We start from the raw sequence: 27200 nt of genomic DNA on the forward strand, positions 1-27200 counted from the left end.
TATGAACTGACCAACCACACAGGAACTATACCTGCCAAGCAAAGTTTAATGGCAACACTCTCCTTTAATTCATTAATTGAACGGCATCATTTTTAAACGGCATCACCTTAAAGGAGTGCTTGTAGATGTAAACATCCAGTCCGCCATCAATGCGCTTGGGCTTGCTGAAGAGCACGAGGTCCTCAAACAGGAAGACGTGTCTCTGGCACTTCTTCCTGCCGTACAAGACCGTGAACTCGTCCTGCCGCATCAGCTGCCCCTGCTCCTTCAGGTTGACCTAAGAGGAAACCAAGAACATCCCTCAGGATTCCAAACCAGCAGATCTATGGTCCTAACCAGGGCTCTGCCCTTCCACGCTGCCTTCACACAGACTTGAATGAACTCTCATGACCGGCCCTTGTGCTGCGTACTGAGCAGCCGCCCGGACGTGGGCACTCACGTCGCAGTCTCGGATGGCGTCCATGGCCAGCAGGTCGTTGCCGTGCCGCAGTTGGAACTTCACCATCTCGGCGGCGGCCTGCAGGTAAGCCAGCTCCTGCTCCTGTACCTCGCTTACTTCCTTGATGAGGTCCTTCAGCAGCAGAGCATACTTGCTCATGCGCTGGATGGGCTTCAGCAGGTAGGAGGCCAAGTCCATCTTATCTTCAAGCTGCAGCTGCTTGTTCTGTAGTCAGAACACACATTTTGGGCGGCGGGGGGGGGGGGGGGGGGGCGGGGGGATCATGCTTAAGGTGCAAAGCTCTCACACATGCAGATACTTCAAGGATGGGTCACACAGCTTTTTCCCATGAAGGATAATGAGTGAAATTCCCAGCAGAAAAGACTAAAGCTGCCATATAATCACAAATCTGTCAAAACATTACAGGTACAAGACCACCCATGGAACTATGCTTTAATGGAGTCTGTGCATGACTCTACCCCCCCAGTATTCGTCTGTGAAGGTATCCATGCGGACGCAAGGCTCACCCTGAAGAAAGTGTTTCCGTGGCTGGCCAACAGTGCATCCGACTTGGGCTTGTTTTTGCTGTATAAGGCGTACAGCCCAAACTGGTCTTGCTGGGATCAATAAAAAAAACAAACAAACACGCGCACATTACGAGCCAGTCAGTCACGCGCTTTGCCCACGTTCCAGGACCATTGAGGAACTCATTTTTCATACAGTCACTTTTCCTTTTATTTGGAATGACTTTTGTATGGCAGAACATGGGTTTAATGTTTTCCACATAGACAACATACAGTATTTTGAGGATATTTTCAGATGCCAAGAACACATCCCTCAGAGCACATTTATCAGTTCCTGCAGCCTTCTATGAAAGGTTGACTGTTGGGCTCCAGACTAATTAGAGGAATCTATTCTTCACTTGGTGCCCAGGCAGACGTTGTTGGTTCTGCATATTAAAATGCCGCAGCCTCGAGCCTCTGGCTAAGCCGACAGACTGGAGTTACCGCAAAAATGAGCGAGACGTGGCCAAAGAGCCCTGAAATACTTCAACCATGTGCTTTATGTGGCTTTCATTCGTTTCTGTGGAGTGATTTTTGTATTTATGAAAGATATATTGCTAGGAAGAGGAAATATGAGATGGACGAACCCCCCCCCCCCCCCCCCACCCCACTTAGTAAACTACCTAGAGTCTGATCACGAGAAGCGGAATTCCTGAGACTGTTTGTGCAGCTGTCTGAATGTTTCCGTTAGAGGACCCAGGTAATGATGCTCACTGGAAGGTGAACGATTCTCCAACATGCCCCGATCAGTGAAACTGGTCATCTTAGAGAGTGACAGTGAGAATGTTTCACAAGAGAAAACTTTACATGTAAAATGGCTCTTTACCACTGTGATGTTATTTTGTATCTTTTCAGACTTCAGTCAGAGGTTACAGCTTTTAATGGACAGTCTTTACTGTCAGAACCTTTTCTGTGGTATTTATGGTACAGAGATAAGGAGCTCAGGCATTCAGCACGAGCTGGACTGGCCCCCGCGGGCCCCAGCCGGACCCCCGCACTCACATGTCTGAGGAAGCAGTGGCTGACACGGAGCGGGTGGTTGCAGCAGCTCTCCAGCTCCTTCAGGAAGTACTGGCTGTGGAAGTCCACCAGCTTCTCCAGGTTGCCGAAGATGACACTGCGCTTTCCCCGCAGGTCCTGCGGCAGGTCGGCCCGCTCCATCTCGGGGAAGTAATGTTCCATGATGTAGCTGAGCGAGCGCACGTACTCACGCTCCGTCGCCACCATCTCGTCCACGATGTGCCGCAGCTTGCTGTCAGGGCAGGGAAGGGAAGCCAGTGGGTCACGGCCTCTAACCACCCCTGTCCAGTGTCACCGCGCCATTTCATACTGGTTTGACACCTTATTTCATGGGCTATTTTTGGGGGAAAAAAACCTACCCAAAAATAAGGGATACTTATAGGAAGGAGTAACCGCTCTCTGATCTACACTGAACCGGCCAGGAAAAAATTTAATATTTCCTTCCAACTAGCAGTGACTGAAACAAAAACAGGTACGAGAGCAGTTGTTTCCACTGTCATTCGTGAGGTTCCACTTACTAGACAGACCCTCCGACTGCCTGGCCTGCCGGAGTGGGATGTCCTCGGGCCAGTCAGTGTGGCAGAATGTATTAAGGCTGATCCCTTTATTAGAGCGGGGGAGGGGGGGAACATGCGGCTGACTCCCTTTTATAAGGAAAATGTGATTTTTGGCTAAGGCCCGGCAAAGAGCAAAAATGCTCCATGCAGCCTGATACCCTGGAGCCACAGGCAGCCTCGGCTGTCGGGTTCACAAAGCTGCCCCCCCCCCCCCAAAAAAAGGGCTGAAATTTTGCACTTCAGCTCGTGTTGGATGGCGCCTGCTACAAAAACAGAGCCCAAAGTTATAAAGTGTAAAAGCGTTTCAGGGGCTGATGATGGATTTCCAATCAGGAAAAGTGCTTATTCTCTACTGGGGGGGTCGCAGCTTAAAGGTGGTGGGGCTGCTTAAGCCATTAGTGCTATCGGGGGGGTGGGGGCACTGCATTTACAGACGGGGGGGGGGGGGGGGGGGAGACTGCATTTACAGATGGGGGGGGGGGACTGCATTTACAGACTGCATCTAATTTGCTGTTTCAGACCTTAGACACATACAGTAATGTGGTTCAGAAGCATAACTGGCTGTTCAAGACTAGAAAATCAGGACAGTAAAGAAATGTCTCTGTGTGTTTTAGCCGACGCAAGGACAGTGAGTTCTTGGTGATGTTTTGCTAGGGGTACAGGTCACTCCTGCTAGGGGTACAGGTCACTCCTGCTAGGGGTACAGGTCACTCCTGCTAGGGGTACAGGTCACTCCTGCTAACACCTGCATGCCAAGATGCTGAGGCCACTGGACATGGGATAGATGCAGACGCTTACGTACCTGCCCTTAGCTGTGGGCTCCGGGGTGCTGTTCCTCAGGGAGTCCGTGGGGGACCAGCTGTGGGAGGGCAGGTGGGAGCTGAGTGAGCGGTCTGCCACCTCCGTGCTACTGACCTCCAGGCCCTTGATGAAGACGCCCGTGTTGCCCCGACGGGCGGGTTCACTCAGCGTGCGCTGGCAGGTGGGGTACCGCGGCAAATCTGCAACACCCGCTGCGTCGAAGCTCTGGGTCTTTCTCAGCACCCGGCGGCCAGGCTCCACAGAAGTTAACCCAGGGCTGTAGGAGGACGGCAGCCCCTGGAGAGGCGAGGGCCCCTCTGAGGAGGTGCTGCGGGAGAGCCGGTGGGAGTTAGGGGGCGTCCCAGGGCTGCAGTACTCCAGGCGCCCCAGATGGGCAATGGTGCCCCTGTTGTCACAGTCCTTGACGTCCTTGGCCACTGACTGTATACCCAGCATCTCCTTAGCCCAGCCACCAATGAGGCCCCTCCGACAGGAAGACAGGCTCCCACTGCGCTTCTGGGTCGGCTGGGGGGAGAAGCTCTCCAGGTTCTGCTGGGGAGCGGCATCCTCAACGTCGGCCTTCTCACTGTCCGCGGGCGATGACCGCCTGGTCCGAAGGGCCCTCTCCAGCTTTTTCTCAAACATCTGCTTGGTCTCCTGACACTTGGACCAGGCAAACTTCCACTGCTTGAGTCCCTTGTCACTCTTCAGCTCCCCGGCCAGCTCCTTCATCTCCTGGAATCGGCCGTCGGGGATGTCTGGGTGGTTGCGCTGGTAGCTCTCCAGGCAGCGGATGACTGAGCCGCACTTCTCGGGCACGCTGCAGTCCTCCATGCCTATGGCGGCGAGGTGACGCATGCCCTCTAGCGCCCACTCGTATGCCTGAGATCGGAGGACAAAACACAGCATCAGGTCATGCTCATGGGCAGAAGAAAGGAAACATTGAAGATGCGGGCGCCTCGGAGCGCTTGAAAACGACACTGCGTGGCACTGCCCGCCGGCGGCCCAGAGGGCACCAGCCGCACAATGGGCCTGTATTTTATGCACATCGGAGAGCGGACAAGGCCGGCTTTATGGGGGTGGCGACTCAAAGGCAATTCTCTCCCCCACTGTGAAGCGAGGCCGTCCGTCTGAGACCAGGGCCCTCTCAGAGGAAGGCCATTGTCATGGAAACAGGGGCTGAATTTACAGAGGTGAGGTTTTACACACAAATCACCCGAGGATGAGGTAACGGCTCCTTAATGGAGTGCGACAGCCTCTCAGATCTCCGTTTTCCTGGCTGTTATGGTTATGCTAATGAGGGAGACCACAGGCTGAACCAAAGCAGTTACATCACGCCACTGCTGCTCAGTCTGACGAACGGCTACCTTAAGCACCAGACAAGGCAAGAAACAACCCAGAGCACCTGTACCAACCCAGAGCACCTGTACCAACCCAGAGCACCTGTACCAACCTAGAGCACCTGTACCAACCCAGAGCACCTGTACCAACCAGGGGAAAATGCATCTGTGACATCGGTGTCCTTCCCTTTCAGAGCCGGCAATATATAAACATACACATAGAAATCATCCAATCCAGCAACAGAGAGATTGACTAAATGAGCTCAATCTGGCTTGCAGGCGCAGAAACACAGAGGGATTTTTGGCAGAGATTAGCGCATATCAAACCTGCTCCAAGACCTGAATAAACTGGGTTGACATTGCAGGACCCCATGTTCCTGCCTGGGCCTATGTTGGGAGGGTCTCCAGCTTCTGGAAAATCCTGGCTCTGTTGCTCTCTCCCTCTCTGCATATGTGTTTCAGTCGGTGAGTTTTCAGTACCTCAGCTCTGAAGCCCCGTGACCAAACACACCTTCTGGATAGCATGCAGAGACACTGCGGTCACATACCAGTGACAAAATTCCCAGTGCAAATTACTGCTGTCACCGTGCGGCCTGGAGGTCATGTCCCCACAACAATGGGAGCAGCAGAATGGGCGACAGAGTTGGAGTCATGCAGAGATAACAGCCAGAAGAAGTCATGCGTATAATTGAAGATTTTAGACAATATTTTAACTTCACAATGTTATTTCAGAGCTGATGGGCAAAATACTGGCCAACTGATCTTTTTAGAACATGGCCAACAGTCGCGATCACTCAGGGACCTGTTGGATGCCCTGCCAAAGCACCATCAGCTCTGGAAGACCCAAGGTTAACTCTGAAGACCTGAGGAGCAAAATGAGTCAATGCAACAGCTAAACTGCTTCAACAGCAAAAATGTAAGTTATGTTCTTTGCTGTTTCATTCATATTAAACTTTCATGGCTGTAGTGTAAATCATTGCCATTTGAAAGTGGGGGACAGGGCTCAGATTCTTTCCAGACTCCCAAATGACCACCCCGGCCTTAAAATCCCCATGGCTAATGCCCGTTTCAGGTTTCAAGCCACTTAATGGCACTGGGGGAACATCGCCAGCCTGTGTTTGGTCGCTGGAGTTTCAAAATGACATCATGGTGGAGATTGTTAGCGGTCCTGGACCTTTGAAGTGTGAATGGGCAGCCGTGAAAAGCATGTTTGATTGGTGAGGGCTTGGAGTAGGCCTAGATAAAGCACTGGCGGGGGGGGGGCGGGGGGGGGAGAGCAAAGCTCTAAAGCACCACAATGCGCCCTCCACTCACAGGGCCCACAAAAGGGACAGCATTCCTTTGAGCGCATGGGCAAAGAGGAGGAGTCCCAATGGGCTGGAAGAGCCCATGACCCTCGCTGAGCCTACAGCCTTTGTCCACGTGTATAAATTAGGACTTCAAGGCATACTGGAGGAGCTTTCTGCCTGGATTTATTTATTTATTGTCTGATATAATAACTGAACAACTTTAAGGGTGCTTTTCTAAAAGTGTGTTGAATCGAGAGGAGTAAGTGAACCTTGGAATTCCTCCTCTGCTAGAACAATTCTGAAGGCTTGAGGAACTATCATTCACTCTACTGGAAAAAACAACACCAAGGTGGTTCTAACAGCAAAACACGCCAAAGAGACATACAGTGGAATTCCAGTGGGAAAACACTCCATGCAGGGTCTAAAGGACTAATGACACATACTGTATGGATATGCTGACTGCCGAGGTCTCAATGTCCCTGCATGGGAGACGCTTTACCAGTAGGGTCCTGTTACTGTTCACGTGCAGAATTAGGAGAGTGGCTGATAAAGGTGACCTGACAGCAATACAATAGGAAAGGGGACGTGCTCAGGAGGAGGTGGACCACACAGTGAGGTCAGGCCCCCCTGAAAAAGTCCCAGTGCCACATCTGAAAACAAATCTCCTGTGAATGTTCCTTCTAAGACTAATGATCATCAACTAATGAACACACCAAATCTACAGGAACTTGCATCCACAATAACTCCTAAGAAATTCCACCTGCTGTTTTGGTAAAGCTATGAAAAGGCCCTTCTGAGGGCCGGGAGGCGGGAACGTGCTCCGGGCAGGAGGATGCAGGGACCGGAGCGGCAGCAGCTGGACTGAGAGAGGGAGCCCTGTTCGCGCGTGTGGCTGCGGAGCATGTCTGGCCGGCCCTGCTGCTCGGCTCCCAACCACAATGGGCAAACTGAGACACAAGCTACCCCCCATTTGACTTCCCATTTAAATGCATCCTATGTTTTTCTCACTTATTGTTGTCCATTGCTTCCTCTTCAGCCTGCAGTGCCCCCCCCCCCCCATGCTGTTTGCTGGTTCCTTTAGAGGCAGCTACTGGTGTGCAAATAAGAAGCACATGTTTATTAACTAACCTATAGTTAAAAAAAACAGAGATACGGTTCACTGATTTTATAGCAGCTAATGATGTATACAGAGTTACCAAGCCGCCAGAGTCGTAGTCATTGCTGCGATATCCCCTCCATTCATGTGAGGACTGTAATAAGCTCATAATCCACCTTCATTTGCTGGGCTGGTTGGGCTTCCTGTGAATTGTGCCCCGGGCGAGTCTGCCTGGGTCCTGGGCCCATGTGAGCAGCATCTCAGTATGAGTCGGGTCGTGTAAGAAGGAGCAGCAAGGAAGGCGAACAGCTGCCTGCTTTGTTATTGAATCTCTTTTCCACCATTGGCATCAGAATAATAAGAGTGAGCAGGTTTCATTGAACTCTCACATCAGTAAAACAGATTTAAAAAAAGAGGACCGGGTGACTGCCACAGCTGGCTGTCATGGCGACTGTCCGGGCGACTGCCACAGCTGGCTGTCCGGGCGACTGTCCGGGCGACTGCCACAGCTGGCTGTCCGGGTGACTGTCCAGGTGACTGCCACAGCTGGCTGTCTGGGCGACTGTCCGGGTGACTGCCACAGCTGGCTGTCCGGGCGACTGCCACAGCTGACTGCCCGGGTGACTGCCACAGCTGGCTGTCTGGATGACTGCCCGGGTGACTGCCACAGCTGACTGTCCGGGTGACTGCCCGGGTGAGCCGCTTCATGTGCCGTGGATGTGCCAGTAGGCTCATGACTGCACTGGGCCCGATGCCCTTCAGCGCTGAGACGCAAAGCAGACACAACAGGCTTCCTTGAGCTTCTTTAGGCTTCCTAACTCTGGGCTGAGAAATGCAAACACAGTGAAGTCATCTGGGCCACAATTAAGAGATGGCAGCTGATTACTGCATCTCGCAGCAGATGTACTCTGGTGACCCCTGAACTCAGTCTCCAGGATCTTTGGAAGTATGCTCTGGGGTGCCCACTGACCCAGTAAGTTCAGCTAAATCAAACCACCAGGATTCGGAGTCCAACAGATGAAAGGGAAGGGGTTAGGGTGGGGGGTGTTTAATTCCCCTCTGGAATGTCTCCTGGCATGTCTACACCTATTAGCTTATACAGAGTGGACAAGTGTCACTATGTATAAACACCCAGTGAATGGCCTATATTCCCTGCAGTCTGAAATAATCTGAAGTCTCCATCTGCCTCTCTAAACAATAGCATTTCAATGTATAAACAATTTTGGTGTATAAACAATCTCTATATTCCGTTTATCATTCCTCACACATTTTCAGAGTTTTCTATGGGAGACACACGCTCTGTTACCCACACACACACGCAATCCCCCCCCACCAAAAGAACAGCTGCAACACTCCGCAGACGAACATCAAACAGAGAAGCTCACCCCAACTTGTACTGTGAGACGTACAGAGCTAGGAAAGAGGGGGGGCAGTACGGCCCCCCATGCTATAGCTGTGAAAAAAGTTATCAACACATCAGCTTACAAAATATAAAAGGGGTGGATTCCATTTTCCTGGCTGAATGACTACATTAAAAACGACGCTTGTTTGAGCAGAGGACCTCGCTGGGGTATATGAGACCCCGCTGGGGTATATGAGACCCCGCTGGGGTATATGAGACTCCGCAGGTCACTGCCACACACAGAGCCCCGGCTTTACACCGGCAGATCATCCCCGTGCAGCACACAGACCGGTGTCAGCTCCATACAGATCTACAGCATACGAGCCCCCAGTCCGCTGTTAGCTCAAATCCGCAACATCATGCAAGCTACATTCAACCCACCAATCACAATATTTTAATGAAAAATATCAGCAGAGATGCATGTGATAATGGATAAATCGGTGACCCTCTTAGGTGCCACAGCAGCCCGTGAGGCCGCCCTACCTGGCCACGCCGGCCGTCCGCCGTCTCCTGCTCCGGTTCCTGCTCGGCACATGGAGCTGCTGCGGCCGCAGTCATGCTGCACACCGAGTCCACACTCAGCCCCCGGCGCCCAGAGGCCCCATCCATGCTCCCTTCCCCAATTCACAGGCAAATGTTAGTCTAAATAGCAGATGGGCAAGCCCCCCAGTCACGGGATGGGGGGGTTGGGGCTGGTGGGTGGAGGGTTGGGGGGGAGGGGGGGTGAGATGGGTGTCTGTCACGGCACTACAAAGCAACTGGAGTGGGGAAGGAGGGGAGGAGGTAAAACTTGGCACTGGACCGACCCCAGAAAACCAGCGACTGACCAGACAGACGTGATGCATGAATCAGTACCAGATGGATCTATGTTTGTATCACAGATTGTCAAATGTGTCCGTTTAGGGCTGAAATGGGCCAGCTTTATGGACGGGGCTGTTCTGTGACAAGCGGTGTAGGTTTGGCTGCTGTCTGACGGCGATGGCCTGAGCTGCCTACACCGTTCTTATTCAGCTGCTAATTTCACATTCACATGCTAATTTTCCCCAATATTCAATTTGGGAGCAAAAGCAGAGCCAACTCCTCCGAGAGCTTTGCAGATGATCGGCGCTGATGTCCAGATCGATACTCGGCAAGCATCCGTATCTCCGCTGCCGAGCTGGTGGCCCACCTGAGGTCAGACACCGTGGCACCAGCCTTGTGCTGCACAAAGCATGAGAAGAAGCCCAGGACTTAATTACTGAGCCGCTGGTCGCTGGGGTGGCCAGCAGGTCATCTGTGAAAGGCCCCGCTGAGGGACAAGCGGCACCAGCGAGCCGCCTGTTCTGAAGGGCAGGGGGACAACGGTCAAACGTCCAGCGGCGTCACACAAAAGCAGTTTCAGTAGAAATGTCTTTCTTGTGCTGCTTGGCTAATCCATTTCCCCAGTCACCACCTAGGCCAAATTTCCCCAAAAACAGACTTCATAATGAGCTACCAGCAAGACAAAATAATAGAGAAACTTTTATGATTCAGATGACTGACAGCTTTGAAATGTATTATATTACTTCAACAATAACAATTAAAAAAGATTAAATAACCTAATATTACTGAAACATTTCTCTGTTAGAAAACTTAAGTCCTATTAAATGTATGAAACGAATATTTCAGGCATCTGGATTCGAGTCGAGTCGAGTCAGAGCAGCTCCTTCCAATGCGTCTGGCTGGCTGTTGAACCTGGCACTCACATTTTCCTTTGTCGACACATCAAGCGGTGAGGAATCACCCGAGTGACTCCGCACTCCTTGGGCTGAGCCCATCTGGCCCGCGAGGAGGTCAGCGCGGCACGCAGGGTCAGGGACAATGAGCGGCCCGTGCCCACGGGGGCCTGTCGCAGACCCACTGTGGGGAGACAGTCACGGTTCAGCCCGCTGGCTCCAAGTCCAGACCTGACACCTCTGGCTGTAGGGCAAACCCACCCAGGCGTGTTCATGGGGCTTTGTGAGGAGAAAGCGGGGTTGGATCCCTCTGGAGCCCAGCTGGGGGGCTGCTAACCCATTTACAGCTGTGTTTTCATACTGTGTATTTACCATTGGGCTGACCTGTAAGAGGCACTGCACACTCCAGTGTTGGTGTGAGTGGGGTACAGCACTGGGGATCAACTCCCTGTCAATTCACTGCAACCTTCTGAGCACGATTCTGAAGGAGCTGAGCACTAGTCAGAGAGCCATGTCTGGTACTGCTTCCCACCATAAGTAACCTTAATGGGCTCTACTTCCTTCTTTCCAAGGGAATTGTGGGTAATGACTCACCACAAAAAGCAGACTGAAAGACCGTCCAACAGTTCACCACATGGAGCATGCTCCATACCACAGAACTTCCTTAGAGAACTTGGACAACTTTTTTTTTAACATAACCAGCCTGGAGAGACAGTCATAGCAAAATTTAGATAAAAAGGAAATTAAGAAATTTGCCCCTATGTAAGCACAGGAACCCAGAAGACCATAGTGTGCGCTGGTCCCACAAAGCAGACCCCATAGGAGTAAGTATTCCACAGCCCATCCATGTGACTCACTTTCCCACAATACCGAGCGACAAGGACAACTGATGCTTTTTCCACAGAATTTCTCCACTTGTTGAACAATTTAGTAAACATGTCTGGGTACAATATGCCCGGGGCAAGTGCTGAATATATCTAAATGCAAATGCATGCTAAGCTATCAGCACACATTGTGCCCTGAAAACAACTGGGATTAATGTCACAGTTCAATAAGCTAACAGATGGCATGGGATCCCCATGCGCAGGAAAGGTGGCCGGCATGCTGGCCCAGGTCGGAGGGAGCAGCCCGGCCAGCCCGCTCCTGAGGGGAATCCTCCATGTGCCGCCTCAGCACTGACACAAAGAAGCACGACTAGAACGCCTCCAGCCCAAAATACACTTTTACAAGCACATGTCAAAGTAGTCAAATAAGCCGTTTACAGGGTACCAAGCAATGTAGGAATTAAGGACGCGGATTCAGGGACTCATGCAACAGATAAAGTTTCACCAGGACTCACATGAAGGAAGGTATGGAGACATTAATACTTGAGGCAGAGTTTGTGGGGCGCTAATCTGAACTGAAACAACAGCACAAGGCTTCAGGTTTAAACTGCCCCTGCATTTTGCTGTACCTGACCAGGCCTGGCTGCATGGATCTCCTCCTTCCTGGGGAACTGATGCTTACATCCTACAATGATGCTGTAAATGAAAGCTACCAGCCGTCCGCCCCCCCATGTTATACCACAGTCTAAACATAAAAGCAGCTTTTGAATCACTACCTTATGGAACCCATTAGCCAGCAGCATTGGGATGATCTCACTGACACAAAACAGCAGCCTGTATTTAATGCGTCCTTTTTAATGAAACACTGTTGACTCAGTGCATCATTGTTAACTGATTATAGATGCAATACAGATGCTATGGCAATCCCTCACCTCTACTTCAACATACAGTCATTTTTTCACTGCATCTTGCCCATTTCCGAGAACAATATTTTCTTTCGGGTTTAAAGTGTAAATTTAACAAAACCTGCCGACGCCTAAAATACAGCATAAGAATTCGGAGTATAACTTGACAGCGTATCACCGTCTGACGGCTTCCGTAATTTGGGAAAAGTGTGCAATTGTCACTCATTCATTGCCGTGGCTACCAGAGTCATGGGGATACAATGGAAGCACACAGAATGGACAGATTCCAATTAGAAACCATTCATTGTTGTTGGACTGCAGTGAAGTCACACACACTAACTAAGCTGCCAGACATCCTGCAGGCCCCTTCATGAATTAAAAACTGCAATTACTTTGAACTTGAAACACTGCAAGGAAGACTACAAATCAAATGCATATATGATGATTAAATCTATATATAGACTACAGTAAGCACAGCAGTACAGTAATAGGTAATAGGAGCCATATCTTGCAAGGACAAATCAAAGTGACCACACAAGAGTCTTGTGTCCTACTCATGGTCAGTAGCACTATCACCCAAAGCAGTTTGCACATCTGCATTCCATAAGCACATCTGGTGGGAGAAGTAGCACCCTCGGGGTCCCAAGCTAGCTTACGCTAAGGAATGGCCTCCTGAAGAAAACTACCATGAGAAATCCATCAGAGTGCTGGAGCAGAGCTGTGTAATTATCATGATCTGCCCTGCAGTGCAGCTGCTTTTCATCCCACACAGACACCAAGACAATGCCACCAAAGCACCACCTCTACAGAGATCTCAGAGAGCGCGCTTATGGTTCTGGCTAAACGCGGCAGAAGCACCTGGCTCTTACCTTGTCAAAGAACTCATAGAGTCGGACGGTCTTGTCGATCTTATCCTTGGTGTCCTCCACCCTCTGGGAGAAATCATGGAGGTGCACCCAGAAGGAGCGCACCTTCACCTCGTAGACCTGCAGCTCTGCGGAGCTCACGTCCTCCCAGCGCTCTAGCCGTTTCAGCAGGGCCTCCCCGCTCTTGCAGTGCTCCTGTAAACGCCGGAATATAAACCATGGGTGGCACAGGAGTGGTCACGGCTTACGTGCTTACCTCCACGGGGTACCCCCCGGACAGAGTACGGCATTAGACATTCACATGGTACCTCAGTAGTCAAAAGTCGGGACACAGACTCACGTATGCGGCGGAGTAGAAGTCTTTGAAGAGGCCTTGCTTCTTGTGCAGCTGCTCCAGAGAGTCTCCCAGCTCACTGAGGGTCTTCAGGCGACTTTCCCCCACTTCCTCAATCCAGCCCCTCACCTGATTTCAAAACCACACGATTCACTTACACAATGAACGACAAGATGCATCGCTAGATGAGGGCCGCTACAATGACTATTCTCACAGCCAGGCTCCTAAATTGTCTTTTCGTTCCAGGTCACGAGAAACCTCATTAATATGTTCCACACGATCTTTGTATAAATGTCTAGGAGGCCCAGAAGATTTACGTGTCAACTCCAAACCCTGCGAAGCGGCGATTCTCACAGGGCTTTCTCCCATTCAGCTTTCTTCACAGTCACACTTACAGCGTATCTGCTTAAGCTCCTTTGTCATACATCCCTTCTGCAGCTCACCTCCTGGAAACCTTCCTCCAGGCTCTTGAACTCCATGACCAGCTCCAGCTCCTGTGTGCGCTTGTTGGACAGCTTCACCAGCCCATGCACCAGCTCGTCCACCTGCTCGTACAGCTGGCTGACCGCATCGATGGCATCCCTGTCGGGACGGGGGAGACACAGTCGTGGTCAGCCTGGCTGCTGCCTCGTTGTGCCGGTCATGGTAAGGGTCTAAAACGACACACGTGCTCGCACACCGTGATCCTTATCCCAGCTGGCCAAGGTGACTCTGCTTTTGAACCAGAGCAAGACGTGTCCATAAAAGTCACGGCTGTGGTCAATCCTTAACAACAGGAAGAGGCAGTTCTCCCTGAAGCCTGTTCTGTGGTCGCTTCCCTGAGCCTGGCCGAGATGGGCCCGCTGGTACGACAGGCTCGCAGACTCGGAACGAGAGTGAGAGGCGGGCGCTTCACCCCGGAACCTGCGCGCCGCAGCCTTGCCCTCAGCGCAGCCCTGCGTACACACAGGGCCACTGTGCCCCTGAATGTGTGACTGTGCGCGTGTGTCTGTTTGTGCGTTTGTTTGTGTGCCTCTTTGTGTTTGCCAGTTCTGCTCGGATGCTTTTGTGTTTGGATGTGTTTCATATGCCATTGCATTTTTACTTTTTAAAGATGAAAAAGAGGCCTGACAACTAAATATGACATAATATTCATGAGATTTGTGAGAAGTAAGTTTCAGCATATTGATCCCTTAAACCAGGGGTGTCAAACTCCAGTCCTGGGGGGCCGGAGCCCTGTGTAGCCTAGTTCTTTCCCTGTTCCACCACAAATGATTCAGCTCAAGAGCTGCATGTTAATTAGCACAAGGAGTTGAATCAGGTGTGTTATACTACGGGACCGTTGAATGCTTGAATCTGATTGGCTGACGAACGTTCTGAGGTGTGCAATTATTTTCAGGGAAACGCACGGCGAACGTAGTTCCAGGCAGCTCTCTTGACCGTATTACAGTTCCATATCACTTCGCATAGTTAACTGTAATAACGGAAATTAGCATACAGTACCTATACAGCACACAGGACTAACAAAAACAACAACATGACAGACGATTTTCCGAAAGTAAATTTTAATATTTACGGTGAATATGAAACTTTCAACAACTGGGCTGCAGCAGTATTAGACAGTCCAGATGAAAAACAACATAAACGGAAGCGGACATCAAAGGCAGCCAGCAACAACAAAAGACATAAAACGATCAGCGAAGAACAGCTAGACATACTCGAGGGAGAAAAACACGAAGAAAACACCAAAAAAACAACAGCTAATGACGTTTTGGAACTAGCAAAAGAGTCGTTGGATGAGATGCGGAAGAAATAATCCTACTCACAATAGCGATTTAAGTAGAAAAACCGGACGAATCCCTTGAAATATATCATCTGATCGATGTCTTGAGGTGTGGCAACCGTAGTATAAGCGGAATAATTGACTCCGGACCGTTGAATTATTAGAAAAATAATGCACACCCGAGGTGTAACGGCCACTCCGCTTCGCGGCCGCATCACCACCTCGGGTGTGCATTATTTTTCTAATAATTCAACGGCCCGTCGTCAATTATTCCTTACTTAAATGAGGGGAAACCCAAAAATGTGCAGGGCTCCGGCCCCCCAGGACTGGAGTTTTACACCCTAGCCTTAAACAGTAAGCTGATGACTGGCTGATAGCACCCCCTGCTGAGGGGCGGACCACACAATCCAGGTGGGACACCTTCACAAGGCTGCTAATTCCAACAGAGAACATTTCTACTGATCTAACACTAAAACGACAGAGAGCCAAAATGAACTTGATACTGATACAGAGGGGGCGGTTATTCTCGCAGCTGACTGTACCTTCTGTGCCCTATATGTCCGGTTCTATAGCAGGTTCCTGGCCGGTTATTCTCGCAGCTGACTGTACCTTCTGTGCCCTATATGTCCGGTTCTATAGCAGGTTCCTGGCCGGTTATTCTCGCAGCTGACTGTACCTTCTGTGCCCTATATGTCCGGTTCTATAGCAGGTTCCTGGCCGGTTATTCTCGCAGCTGACTGTACCTTCTGTGCCCTATATGTCCGGTTCTATAGCAGGTTCCTGGCCGGTTATTCTCCCAGCTGACTGTACCTTCTGTGCCCTATATGTCCGGTTCTACAGCAGGTTCCTGGCCGGTTATTCTCGCAGCTGACTGTACCTTCTGTGCCCTATATGTCCGGTTCTATAGCAGGTTCCTGGCCAAAACAATGTAAAGCCCAAGAAGGGACATGGAGAAAAAAAATCCACAGCAACATCGCCTGACATAAAATCAACAATCAATCAAAGTTAATGGCCAATACCACCACTGTGCAGCCCGGGTAACAGTGGGCCAGAACCTTGCAGAACAATGGGCCATTGACCACTGGGTAGTTTTCAGCTCCATTCTTATGCAAATGTCTGTGCCCCAATCGGACCGTTCTGTCAGCCAGGGCTTTTGTCTACAGCCTGTGATTTTTCTTTTCTGTTCTTTTAAAAAAAAAAGAATTTTCCAGCATTTAACAAACTATACTAGGCGATAATACTTTCCCCATTTTTCCAGCAGAGGGGAAGTACAGTTGAAGGTGGGAGGGCTGGGGGCAAGAAGGCAGAGAGAGAGGAGCAGTCAAGGTTTCCTCCCGCTGCCAGGAGAACAAACAAACCCCGACTGACTGGAGGCTCATTCCCCGAAAAGGGCCTTATCACCAGCAGGGCTCGCAGAAAGTCAAAACTGCAAAAGGAATACTGAGTGTTTATCACCATCCCGAGTGCTGGTTTAATCAGGATTTCTCAGAGGAAGATCTAAAGGCCTTTTCCTCCTAACTGGTGTAATCTGTACTAAGCCAAACAGCAAAAATGTCTAAATAGGAAACTGAAATAGCGATACATTGTTTAAACTGACTCCATTCAACTCCTTAAGAAAGTTTAAAATGAATAAGAAATTATGGGCAGAGACCATGATTCACTTGTTTCATCAGAGCCATGAAATAATTAGTGTATTTAACCTAGGAAGGGTGAGTCATGACGTTTGCCCTGGCAGTGAATGGAAGCTTTGTGGAAGCAGTGCCACTTTCCTCCCGCTGCCTAGTGGGGACGTGCTTGCTCATTCTCCACACCCAGTGTAAACATCAACGACTCGTGAGCAAGCCAGATGTTTCAAAAGCATTCCAGCGTCAGGAGGAAAAGCACTGATAAGCTCTTAATGGGGCAGAGGAGCTGGTTACCCAGGAATCCATCGCATGATGAAAGTTTCGCTTAACATGGGCCATAATCACCAGGCAACAGATGTGCCGGCCTGCTCTCTTGGAAGCGGATGGCTTTGACCTTCGTTGAAAGTGATGCTTGCTGTTTGCAAACACTGAGGCCTTTCAATACCAGGAAGTGACTCACAGCAAACACCAAACTAAGATCCCAAGATGGGATGGTTACCATGTAAGCTTCACAATAAATATAGCATCGACATCTTTACTACAATGCTGTTACTCATGAAATTTGACCTTTTTAAAGTATGAGAAAAATGCCTCAAAAAGTCTTTAAAGATAAAAGTCAGTAGGTTGAATGACAGCTCACAAAGCCCTTCTTACTCCAGGAACCTCAGAGCTTTATGGTCTAAAAATCCCAAAAGTATCATAAATAAATGAGGAGCTTCTCCATCAAACATACTGTAATCACAATAATCACAGTGCATATAAGAAAACATTCCAAAAGAACAGCACTGAGATTAAAAGCCTTTCTCTGACGCCAAGGGTCATAACAGGACTGGGTTCTTTGGTTGCATCTGGAGGTTTTTGGTTCTCCAAAGCACCATCCAAAGTGCTGACCTCTCAAGTCCTGCCTGCGGCTTTCCTGCCACACAGGAGCTTGGCTGGCGTCGGACCCGTTCACTCCAGGGCTGCTGGCCAAGCCAAGAAAACATTTTCCTCAGATGTTCTCACTGTGAAAGAATTAGGCTGCCTATCTGACTCTGATAAGTAGGGAGGAAACTCCAGCCCAGGATTTTTAGAAAGAAAAAACAAACAAACCTGCACAACCTGCTGCTGTTTTTGTGAGCCAAATTTGGTACGAGTATCCAGGACTTCGGATGGTGGTTCGTATTTCACCTCATGAAACAATTCAAAGGGTTTTGAGAACAGCACGGGCAGAAGTGCGAGAGACGAGCCTTCAAAGCAGGAATGACATTTACAGCCAAAGACACCCGTCCTTGCGAGGGTGTCACCTTGAAAATCTTTAGGTTCCACAGCAGAAGCTTGCAATACAAACTGTTCTTTAACCCCAAAGCAATACAGTATTTGTAGATGAAGCTTGTCTTTACTTGATATTACAGTCTTCCAAAAGCAAACTGGGCACAGGGTCCAGCATATTCCTTAAAGCAGGATATGACACTTGTTGCACATGGAACATAAATGGGAAACAGCAGCATATCTCTCACACAAGCTGGAGATATTAAGAGCAGGTCAAAGCACTAATCCAGATCACTGTGGATAAGAATGTTCTCATTGGCTTTCAGTGGGGAAAACGCAAACTCGCATTCCATAGTGGACACAGACTTATTCGACATTAACTGTAGATTGACACTTGCCTGTATATCTGCTACAAGTATCTATTTTGAGAATTGTTCCAGTAAAATATGTACATTTTATTCACCTTAAATATCAGGGTTCGTTCAGAGATGGAAATACTACTTTAGCTAGCAGTTCCTGGAGTAGGTCACTGATCATGTGTTGCTTCATTTCCCACAGAGCAGCCAATTACAAGCCTGGATGTGGAGGGGGAGGGGTTACCTGTGGTCCTCCGTGAGGCCCATGCTGCTCTCCTTCCTGAGACGGGACAGAGCCGCACCCCCTTCCAGCTGCAGCTGTGCCAGGCGCGCGTCCCCCAGCACACTGCGCATCAAGTCCTTGTACTCGCACAGCAGCACCTGGGCCTCCTGGCCGGAACAAAAGGCAGCAGTGAATTTCGTCAGGTTCCCAAACCCTGTGTCATCTCTCCAGACTGCAGCAATGCCTGGGTACATACTGGGTGTTCTTCTCAACCGCACGTGTCCCCACCCCAGTCCTCACTCAGTAATTGTTGCAACTACTAATTGTTTTATTGAAGTAATTAGAATCTGGAGAGAGACCTACTTAACCTGTTTTGGGTGTCTGTGAATCCATGATTTGTACTATGTTCCTAAATTGAAGAGCAAAGGTCGAATGCCTGGTTTTAAGCTTAGTTAACAGGGTACAGCTGCTTCCTTATATGCGTTATAAATTCAGAGCATCCCATAACACACAACTCAAAGTCTTGCTGTGAAGGAAGCCAGCTTTCTCACACACAGACGCACCACCTGTGGCAAAGACTTCTAACCAAAGGTTAATTCCACTCCGTGACCCATGAATTTGCTGAACCGGAACATCTGGCCGAACTGAGATTCACGATGGAGGTATCAGGGAAAAAAAAATCCTGTTATGCATTTGTCACAAGCATGGTATCCTGGGACAATCGCATGACATCTGGAAAACTAACAAGATTATTCCAATTTGTGACCCCCCAACCCCCCAAAGCTATTTAAAGGTATTTGTGAAATTTTGACATATCCAGAACACACCTAACAATGGAAAGGAAAAAAAAAAAGGAAAAAAAAACATGCAAGTGGGCGATGGCAGCCTTTCTAACTACACTGTAATTACGATAATTACACACTTAGATCACCTTTCGCTGTCAGCACAACGTCAAATATCTTAAAGGAATACGAGACTAACTAGACTGCTACACAGCATTGTCTGACAGGTTCAGAGCAGCAAGTCGTGCATGTATGATGAAAAGCAAGCATGCAGGCACGCACATGCATGTGTGTAGAGTGTGGTGGGACTGTATTTAGATTGAGCTAAATGCATGTGCATGTCTCTAAATGGTGCATGCATGTGTGTAGAGTGTGGTGGGACTGTATTTAGATTGAGCTAAATGCATGTGCATGGCTCTCAATGGTGCATGCATGTGTGTAGAGTGTGGTGGGACTGTATTTAGATTGAGCTAAATGCATGTGCATGGCTCTCAATGGTGCATGCATGTGTGTAGAGTGTGGTGGGACTGTATTTAGATTGAGCTAAATGCATGTGCATGTCTCTCAATGGTGCATGCATGTGTGTAGAGTGTGGTGGGACTGTATTTAGATTGAGCTAAATGCATGTGCATGTCTCTCAATGGTGCATGCATGTGTGTAGAGTGTGGTGGCACTGTATTTAGATTGAGCTAAATGCATGTGCATGGCTGTCAATGGTGCATGCATGTGTGTAGAGTGTGGTGGGACTGTATTTAGATTGAGCTAAATGCATGTGCATGTCTCTCAATGGTGCATGCATGTGTGTAGAGTGTGGTGGGACTGTATTTAGATTGAGCTAAATGCATGTGCATGTCTCTCAATGGTGCATGCATGTGTGTAGAGTGTGGTGGGACTGTATTTAGATTGAGCTAAATGCATGTGCATGTCTCTCAATGGTGCATGCATGTGTGTAGAGTGTGGTGGGACTGTATTTAGATTGAGCTAAATGCATGTGCATGGCTGTCAATGGTGCATGCATGTGTGTAGAGTGTGGTGGGACTGTATTTAGATTGAGCTAAATGCATGTGCATGGCTCTCAATGGTGCATGCATGTGTGTAGAGTGTGGTGGGACTGTATTTAGATTGAGCTAAATGCATGTGCATAGCTCTCAATGGTGCATGCATGTGTGTAGAGTGTGGTGGGACTGTCGTGAGATAGTGCTAAATACGTACTCATGCCACCTTTTTGTGTGTGAATGTGCGCATGTGTGCAAAGTGTGTGTGCACAAATTCCCTGCCTGTTGACTGACAGCCTCAGGGCAACAGACCCCCTAATCCTTAATCCCAAAGTAGGTCTTGAAGGGCCCCAGATTTCATGTTCAGTGCATTACCTCCTTTAGGACCCAGCTGTCACACACCTTCCAGGAAGAACACACAAATCTGACCAACAGGGAGGCTTTGAAAAGCACCATCCACATACAAAAATACTGTAATTACAAAGATGGCTGTTGACAGATGTCTCTCCTGCTTCAGAGCGCTCCCTCCCCCATTTCTGTCTTTTTCTTAACTAAAACACTCCTCCACTCCCTGGGGAACAGCGTGTGCTACTCAGTCACACAGATGGACACCGAAAGGTCAAACGAATCAATATAAGACCCATAAAATTAAAAGCATAAACCACGACCGAACTGAAGCCAAATCGCTCAATTTATTTAAATCTAATCTTTACACACTTCCACCTTTGAGAGCATTCTGGGTAAGATTTCATACAAAGCATGTCCACCCACTTTGGATAATTTCTCCAAAACAATTTCACATTCATTATAAGATCTTTCCATTCTTCCCAACAACAGTGAGGAATTAAATCACATACTTCCTAAAGATGTATCGTTAGTCAAATTTTGTGGAAACTTTATCAAAAGCACCACAGGAACCAATTTTCTATAAGTTTCCTGCCTTAGTGCCAGTTCACTTTACAAGTTCTTAACATAAGCATGTATGTTAGAGTAATATAAAACAGCCACGTGCAGCTTCAGCTATACAATGTATTGTCAGCCTGGCAGTGCCACAGAATGGGCATGGTTTGGTTACCTCAGTGCAGGATGGCAGGGTTGTTGCCTCCAAGGTGGCGATAGCCTTCTTAAGAAGGACAGTAGCGTCCTGGCAGCTGCTGGTCAACTGCTCCACTCTCTGGGGGGAGACACACAGAATGCCATGACAAAGCCGTAACGATTATGTCATCACACCAGTCTTATGTCACTTCTACACCAATCAGTTGATGCCACACCACTCACATGACACCATACTAATAAACAAACCCACTAAAAATATTCTCTCTGTTATACATACAAGTGTTCACACAGTTTATTCAACTGACAATTCAAGTGAACAAATGTATACTTTACATAATACATGTTCACTATCATGTCATAAATAAGACTAAAACCCACATCCCGCAGCGTTCTTTACAGCAGAATCACTCTGGAGGGATACAGGGATCAATTGTGAAACCACCATGATGGTGATAAATGAAGATGCTCAGAGAGTTCACTCACCATCCGAAAAGAGATCCAGGTTCTGTGGCAGTAGGGAAAGGTTCCATCAAAGGCAGCGGGAAGCTGGGTGCTGTCCACGTGCTTGTGGAGGGCCTTGAGGGAGGTAAGGACCTCAAACTGCGAGGGGCAACACCAAGAGTTATGGTGTGAGTGCCGGAGATCTCACAGCACCTCTCTGCCTGGTCTAATTCCAACTCTCAAGCTCAGAATTCGGGCTACATATGGCACAAAAACATGTTTGTACTACAGAGGAGTTCTCCCTGCGGCTGACATGACAGTACTGTCCACAGATCAAGGGAGCTGAGTGTGTTCTTGGAAGCTTACAGTGAGATTAATGGGGCCCACTCCAGGTTTAAAATAGCCCTCTATCTTCCTAAATGAGCTAACAAACAATGAGGAATTCAGGGCATGCTGGATCCCTTATCATGCCTGCCCTAAGGGCGAGGCGATATTCTGAAGCAAGCTGGCGCGCATTAGGGAGCGGGCTGGGAGAGGGTCCTGAAAGTCACAGGGTATTACCTGTATGGTGGGGGGTCTCTCAGGCCATGATCTCAGCTCTCTATCAGACAGCAGCAACACTGTGCTAATGCAGCCGGGAGCCCCCTCCTGTCAGGGAGAGGAAATGAAAAGTTGCTGAAACCCCCCCCTTCTTCAGGTGACCCTCTGCTCACCATGTGCTGTGCGGGAGGCTTCTGCTTCAGCCCCACGATTCTCAGACTCTAAATGTCATGTGAAAGGACCTTTCCCCTATTCAGCGACCCTGGCAGTTCTAAGGTCTCCTCGTCCTTCCGTTTCTTTAATTTATGACACGTATTTGGACTCTGTGTGTATCCTACAGGCAGGAAAACCTCATTACTTCCATATTACCCTCTCTGACATTTACAAATGAGATGAGTGCTGTCATCCTGGCATAGGTGTCACCGAAAGAAAACTGTAAAGAAATATGCAAAGGATGGTGGGGAAGCAGTAATATGTATGTTTTTAAATGACTTCTATCATTCATTATGCCCTGCTTTAGCAGGAGTGCGATGCAGTGCACCTGGTTTGAGAGTGGCTGACCTTTCCATAACATGGTAACAACGTTAAAATGTCGAAAACACACAGACAGGGCTCTTAATATGGGAAGTCGACTGCACTGAGAAACAAATCACACTGGCTTTGTAGAGAAGTTTGCTGACTGAGAGTAAGAGTACAATGTACTAATGAGTCTCATACGAAGCTAGCCCAGGGGAATTACACGGCAACCCCTCCACCACCACCACCGCCACCACCCCCCCCCCCCCCGAAGAAATTGCAGCCACAACGAGACATGGCTCCTAGAAGGCCAGACATCACAGAGACGAGATGTCCTTTCAGTATCTCAGTGTCTGGCAAAACTACAGCCCAAAATTTTACTACAAATCCAATAAGCTGACATAATAAACAATACCCACTATTGTTATACTATGTGAAGTTGACCACTTCAAGAAAATTGTGTTACCCGTTTCAGTGGTCAAAAAAAATCACAATACCATTACATCACAAGCTGATTTAGGAGTCAGTCTGTGTCCCTTCAGTTTTACCCCATTACGTGGGGCTCTCTCTGAACGCAACACCAACATGCCAAAAACACAGAACCACAGCCTATCAGAGAGCAGGATTCTGTATGAAGGACTCCTTTTGAAGTGGTGTATGGTGATGGACGGCCGACCGGGTTTGTGCTGCAACCCGACCATGGACTGACTCGGCTAATCCTAACCCAATACACCTGACAGAAGCAAAATTAAAATAAAAATGACCTTTAAAGGACTAGAACTATTCCCATTACATACAAGGCTCAGAAGGTCACGGTATCATCAGTGAATGATAAATGAAGCCAGCAGAAGACTACAGCGTCAGTGGTAAACTGTGGTCTAAAAAGAAGATGCTATCTTGGTTTATTGTCCCTACAGTGGACCAGCCAGGGCCAACCCTTGCCGAAAGCAGAGCTCAGGACGCCTCCTCTGTCTTTGTTAGTGGCGACCCGGAATGGAGTAGAGGTCAGATGTGTCTTTCTTGGGCTGGAAACACAGAGCCAAGGTGTCCTTTGACAAACAGTACGCACCCCCCCCCATGGAGGAAGCGATGCTTATCTGTCAACACTCTGCATCGCTTAACCCTGTGTGTGTGTGTCATGCCTAGGCTTCTCAACACCTGCCTGAGAACAAAACCAATGACCGTGGCTGGATCAAACTACAAAGGATTCGGAATATCCACTTTAGAAAAAGAAACTCTGAACAGAACCAAGTCCCTGAAGAAAGGATTCGGCATTATGCCGGAGTCATAAAATAAAAATGGAAAAGCAAGCACGGCATTTAAAAGCATCCGGATCAGTGTCCCCACCAGTTGCAGAAAGCGCTCCACTTTTAAAATGTCTCGGCGTTTAATTTGTGATACAAGGCTGGTTTCCACAGCCCCGCAGCCTGAGCCAAGGGTTTGGATCAATCTCTAAGTTACGCTGGCAGCAGAATAAACACAGAAATAATGAGGTCGGCCTCTGTCTACAGGCAGGGAACATTCGTCGGGGCCCCGAGTTAGCGACCGCTATTGCCAGCTAATCAAATATTACACCATTGTTTACCAAACACTAGCCATGACCAGAGGTCACGTTCTATTCATACAGAGCACACTGTGTGGGGAATAAATCCATAAATCCATTCAGCGTCTCTGTTAAATTGATCTTGTTTATTCCAGTCAGCTTTTGTCATCGTGACAAAGTGACACATCTTGTGAGCCCCTGAATATTTAATATTTTTGGGTAATTGCCATAATACTATTAGATATTCAAATATAATGCACAACCCCTCAGGGATCTGGTCCAAATCTAATTAAGACAATGCAAAATTTGAAATGAGGTCCCATATAAATGACCCACCCGTTAAAAAGTCAGGTCTTTACACCAACACACCCTTTTCACTGTATCAACTAATTTCACATCAGCTTCAACTGCCGGCAGGTGCTCTAAGGGGTGGAGTCAAAAACCCAGGGGAAATGCTGTTATACCCTGAAGCGAGTGGTTACTGTTAAAGGCACAGAACAAGACACACGACCACACTAAAGCACTGGGTGCAAAACAACATGAATAGAGCAGAGCGGCAGAGCTGAACAGACCGAACCGTGGGAAGCAGACTCACCTGCAAGATGGAAAACGCCTTGAAAAGGGCTGCGACGGGAGAGCAGCGCCGGGCATCCACCAGCACGGTCAGGCCCTGCGAGCGTGCCTCCTTCCTGCAGGATGCGGGGAGACACGTGGGGGAGGGGGGGTTGGAGACAGGTGATGATGCGGGCAAAAGCACGCTCAGGGACAAGGTGACGAGGCGCAGGCCCGGCGGCTACCTTAGGGTGGCATAGAAGTACTGCAGGATCCGCACCAGCTCGCCGCTGTTGCAGTCTGGGTTCAACCAAACGGTGCTCCTGGTTGTCACAGTGACAAGGGCACGCCCACATTTATCTTTTGTCCCTGTGGCAATATATAAAAAACAGGATTGCTAATTAATTGCTTATTAAACAGGAGGGGGGGGGGGTCAGAGCTGAACAAAGCAGCGATATAAATGTGAAACAACATTTAAAATAAATTCAATGACACCATTCTTTAGCTGGTAACACAAAGTTAGCAGAACAACAGAAGCACATTCATGCTCCCAACTGTATCCCAGTGTTTACAATTTAGCCAAGTGGTCCAACTTTCAGATACAAAAAAAAAAAAATACAGATGTAGACCCCTTCACCCAAAATGACTAATTATTTACATGTTTAGGTTGTGATGCGCTGCATGTTAATTGGGATCCTGCACACATAAACTCACCAGTGAGACAGAGCACTCCAGAGCCCAGGACATCTGTGTTGACTTTGTGGGCTTCGGCGAGGATGGGGTGTGTCTTCCAGGAGGCCGGCGGGAGGCAGGGAGTGTCCTGCTGCTTCATCGAAACCACCCCTCCCTGCGTGGCGGTCTGGGCTGCGGGCTCCGCGGCAGAGGGGGGTGTGTGGGTGGGCTCTGGGCTCTGCTGCTCCCCCCGACTGGGCCCTAGGGCAGTGCGATATGTGAATGGGTGCAGATCTCATACAGGCACACGCACAAACAGAACAAGTGCTTCACAGATGTCTGTGAAGACGCACTCATTAAAACCACGCACACAAACATATACACAAACAATGCATAACCCTATTTCTGGGTGATTAAAATTAATCGAATAAATATACCACAAAAATGAAACACCAGACTGGCAACCGCAACCAAGCTGCTGACTGATGTTAAAAATGTGTAAGAAAACATTAAAGATGTTCTTAAGGTTCCTTGTGCTTCCTTGTTTAACCCTGGAAACACAGTGAAGAGGGATCGTAGGGTTTTAGAAGAATGGCCCACGTTTTCACAGCCTGTTTTGGCTGGTGCCGAAAGGGATCCGGCAGCACAAAGCACCGTTCTAGTCAACCTCACGTCACGGGGAAGTGAATGCAGCACACCGAAGAAGGAAATGTGACTATATAAAAACAAACAGCGGCTTTTAAAACTCCAAACGCTACTTTTTCATTGTAAATTCACAACTCAAAGGCTGGAGGAGCAATGAGATAGCTGCGAATGCAGGAACAGCAGCAGCACGGTTTTAATGGAACTATCTGGATTATTAGTCCCTGCAGATAAGGCACTAGGGTCTGGATGCCCGGTCACCTGTTACAGGTTTCCCTTTGCTGCCTGGTGCCCAGCACTGGCGTCAACAAACCCATGCTGCTGTTTTACGCCCAGTCAGATACTACAAACATTGACTTCTTGGTGACCCAGTTTCCCACCTGCCTGGACTGCGACCTCCATTACCTCCAACTCTGGCTGAAAGCCTTCCTCCCTACCAGCATGTCCAAACCCTACTGGCCTGCTAGTTTCTGATAGCAAGAACTCCCACTGACACACACAGAAGCACACTAGGTCACGTGACTTCAGATACACGCTGCTCCTCTCCAAAGATCTGACAAGGCAACATCTGGAAAATACATCAGACCTGCCACACTGTATTACTATTAAACTGAAAAAAAGAAAAATGACTGTACAGCAGTACAGCCTGTATAGTCACATCCAATTTTGAAACAATTCTGTCCCTTTGAAAATAAAACCTTTGAGGAAGACTAAAACCTTTCAAAGGGCATTTGATTAAAAAAGACTTCACAAAAACCCAATCGAGGGCTTCGCAAAACAATCTGTCCAGCAAGCAAACTTCAAATGCCTCATTTCATTGGAAATGAAGAATATGGATTACTCAACTGCGTGAATGCGTTTCCTAGGTCAAAGCTGACTTTTATAACACAGCTCAATCTGTTACTGGGACAGCAGTAAGCAAATCAGTGCAGTGAGCAGGACAGTTACCTTGCAACCAATTACATAACGACCAGTAAACCAATCCTTTCCATAAACAATATTCACATTACAAAATACTCCTTATGACACAACCATCCAAGAGCAGATGCATCACCCAGACAAGAAGCATATCTGCAGACAGAAATCCCCGCGAGGGTGACCAACGTGGGCCATA

General features: G+C 48.6%; 1 protein-coding gene across 4 annotated transcripts in view; it reads right to left on the minus strand.

Annotated features, from left to right (window-relative positions):
- plekhg4 (pleckstrin homology domain containing, family G (with RhoGef domain) member 4) overlaps positions 1-27200 on the minus strand; it is a 43784-nt gene that overhangs the window by 3111 nt on the left and 13473 nt on the right. For all 4 annotated transcript variants that reach the window (XM_072718361.1, XM_072718360.1, XM_072718359.1 and 1 more), the window contains exons 4-18: positions 25487-25705; positions 25018-25141; positions 24816-24909; positions 22183-22269; positions 21664-21780; positions 21200-21298; positions 18369-18514; positions 13574-13712; positions 13137-13259; positions 12800-12991; positions 3382-4262; positions 2005-2254; positions 967-1056; positions 440-664; positions 107-277 (exon numbers count right to left, since the gene is read on the minus strand). In XM_072718361.1, the coding sequence (XP_072574462.1) occupies positions 107-277; positions 440-664; positions 967-1056; positions 2005-2254; positions 3382-4262; positions 12800-12991; positions 13137-13259; positions 13574-13712; positions 18369-18514; positions 21200-21298; positions 21664-21780; positions 22183-22269; positions 24816-24909; positions 25018-25141; positions 25487-25705 (2957 nt within the window). The remainder of the gene's footprint in view (positions 1-106; positions 278-439; positions 665-966; positions 1057-2004; positions 2255-3381; positions 4263-12799; positions 12992-13136; positions 13260-13573; positions 13713-18368; positions 18515-21199; positions 21299-21663; positions 21781-22182; positions 22270-24815; positions 24910-25017; positions 25142-25486; positions 25706-27200) is intronic.

This window comes from Paramormyrops kingsleyae, chromosome 11 (genome assembly GCF_048594095.1).
Source record: "Paramormyrops kingsleyae isolate MSU_618 chromosome 11, PKINGS_0.4, whole genome shotgun sequence".
Taxonomy (NCBI): domain Eukaryota; kingdom Metazoa; phylum Chordata; class Actinopteri; order Osteoglossiformes; family Mormyridae; genus Paramormyrops; species Paramormyrops kingsleyae.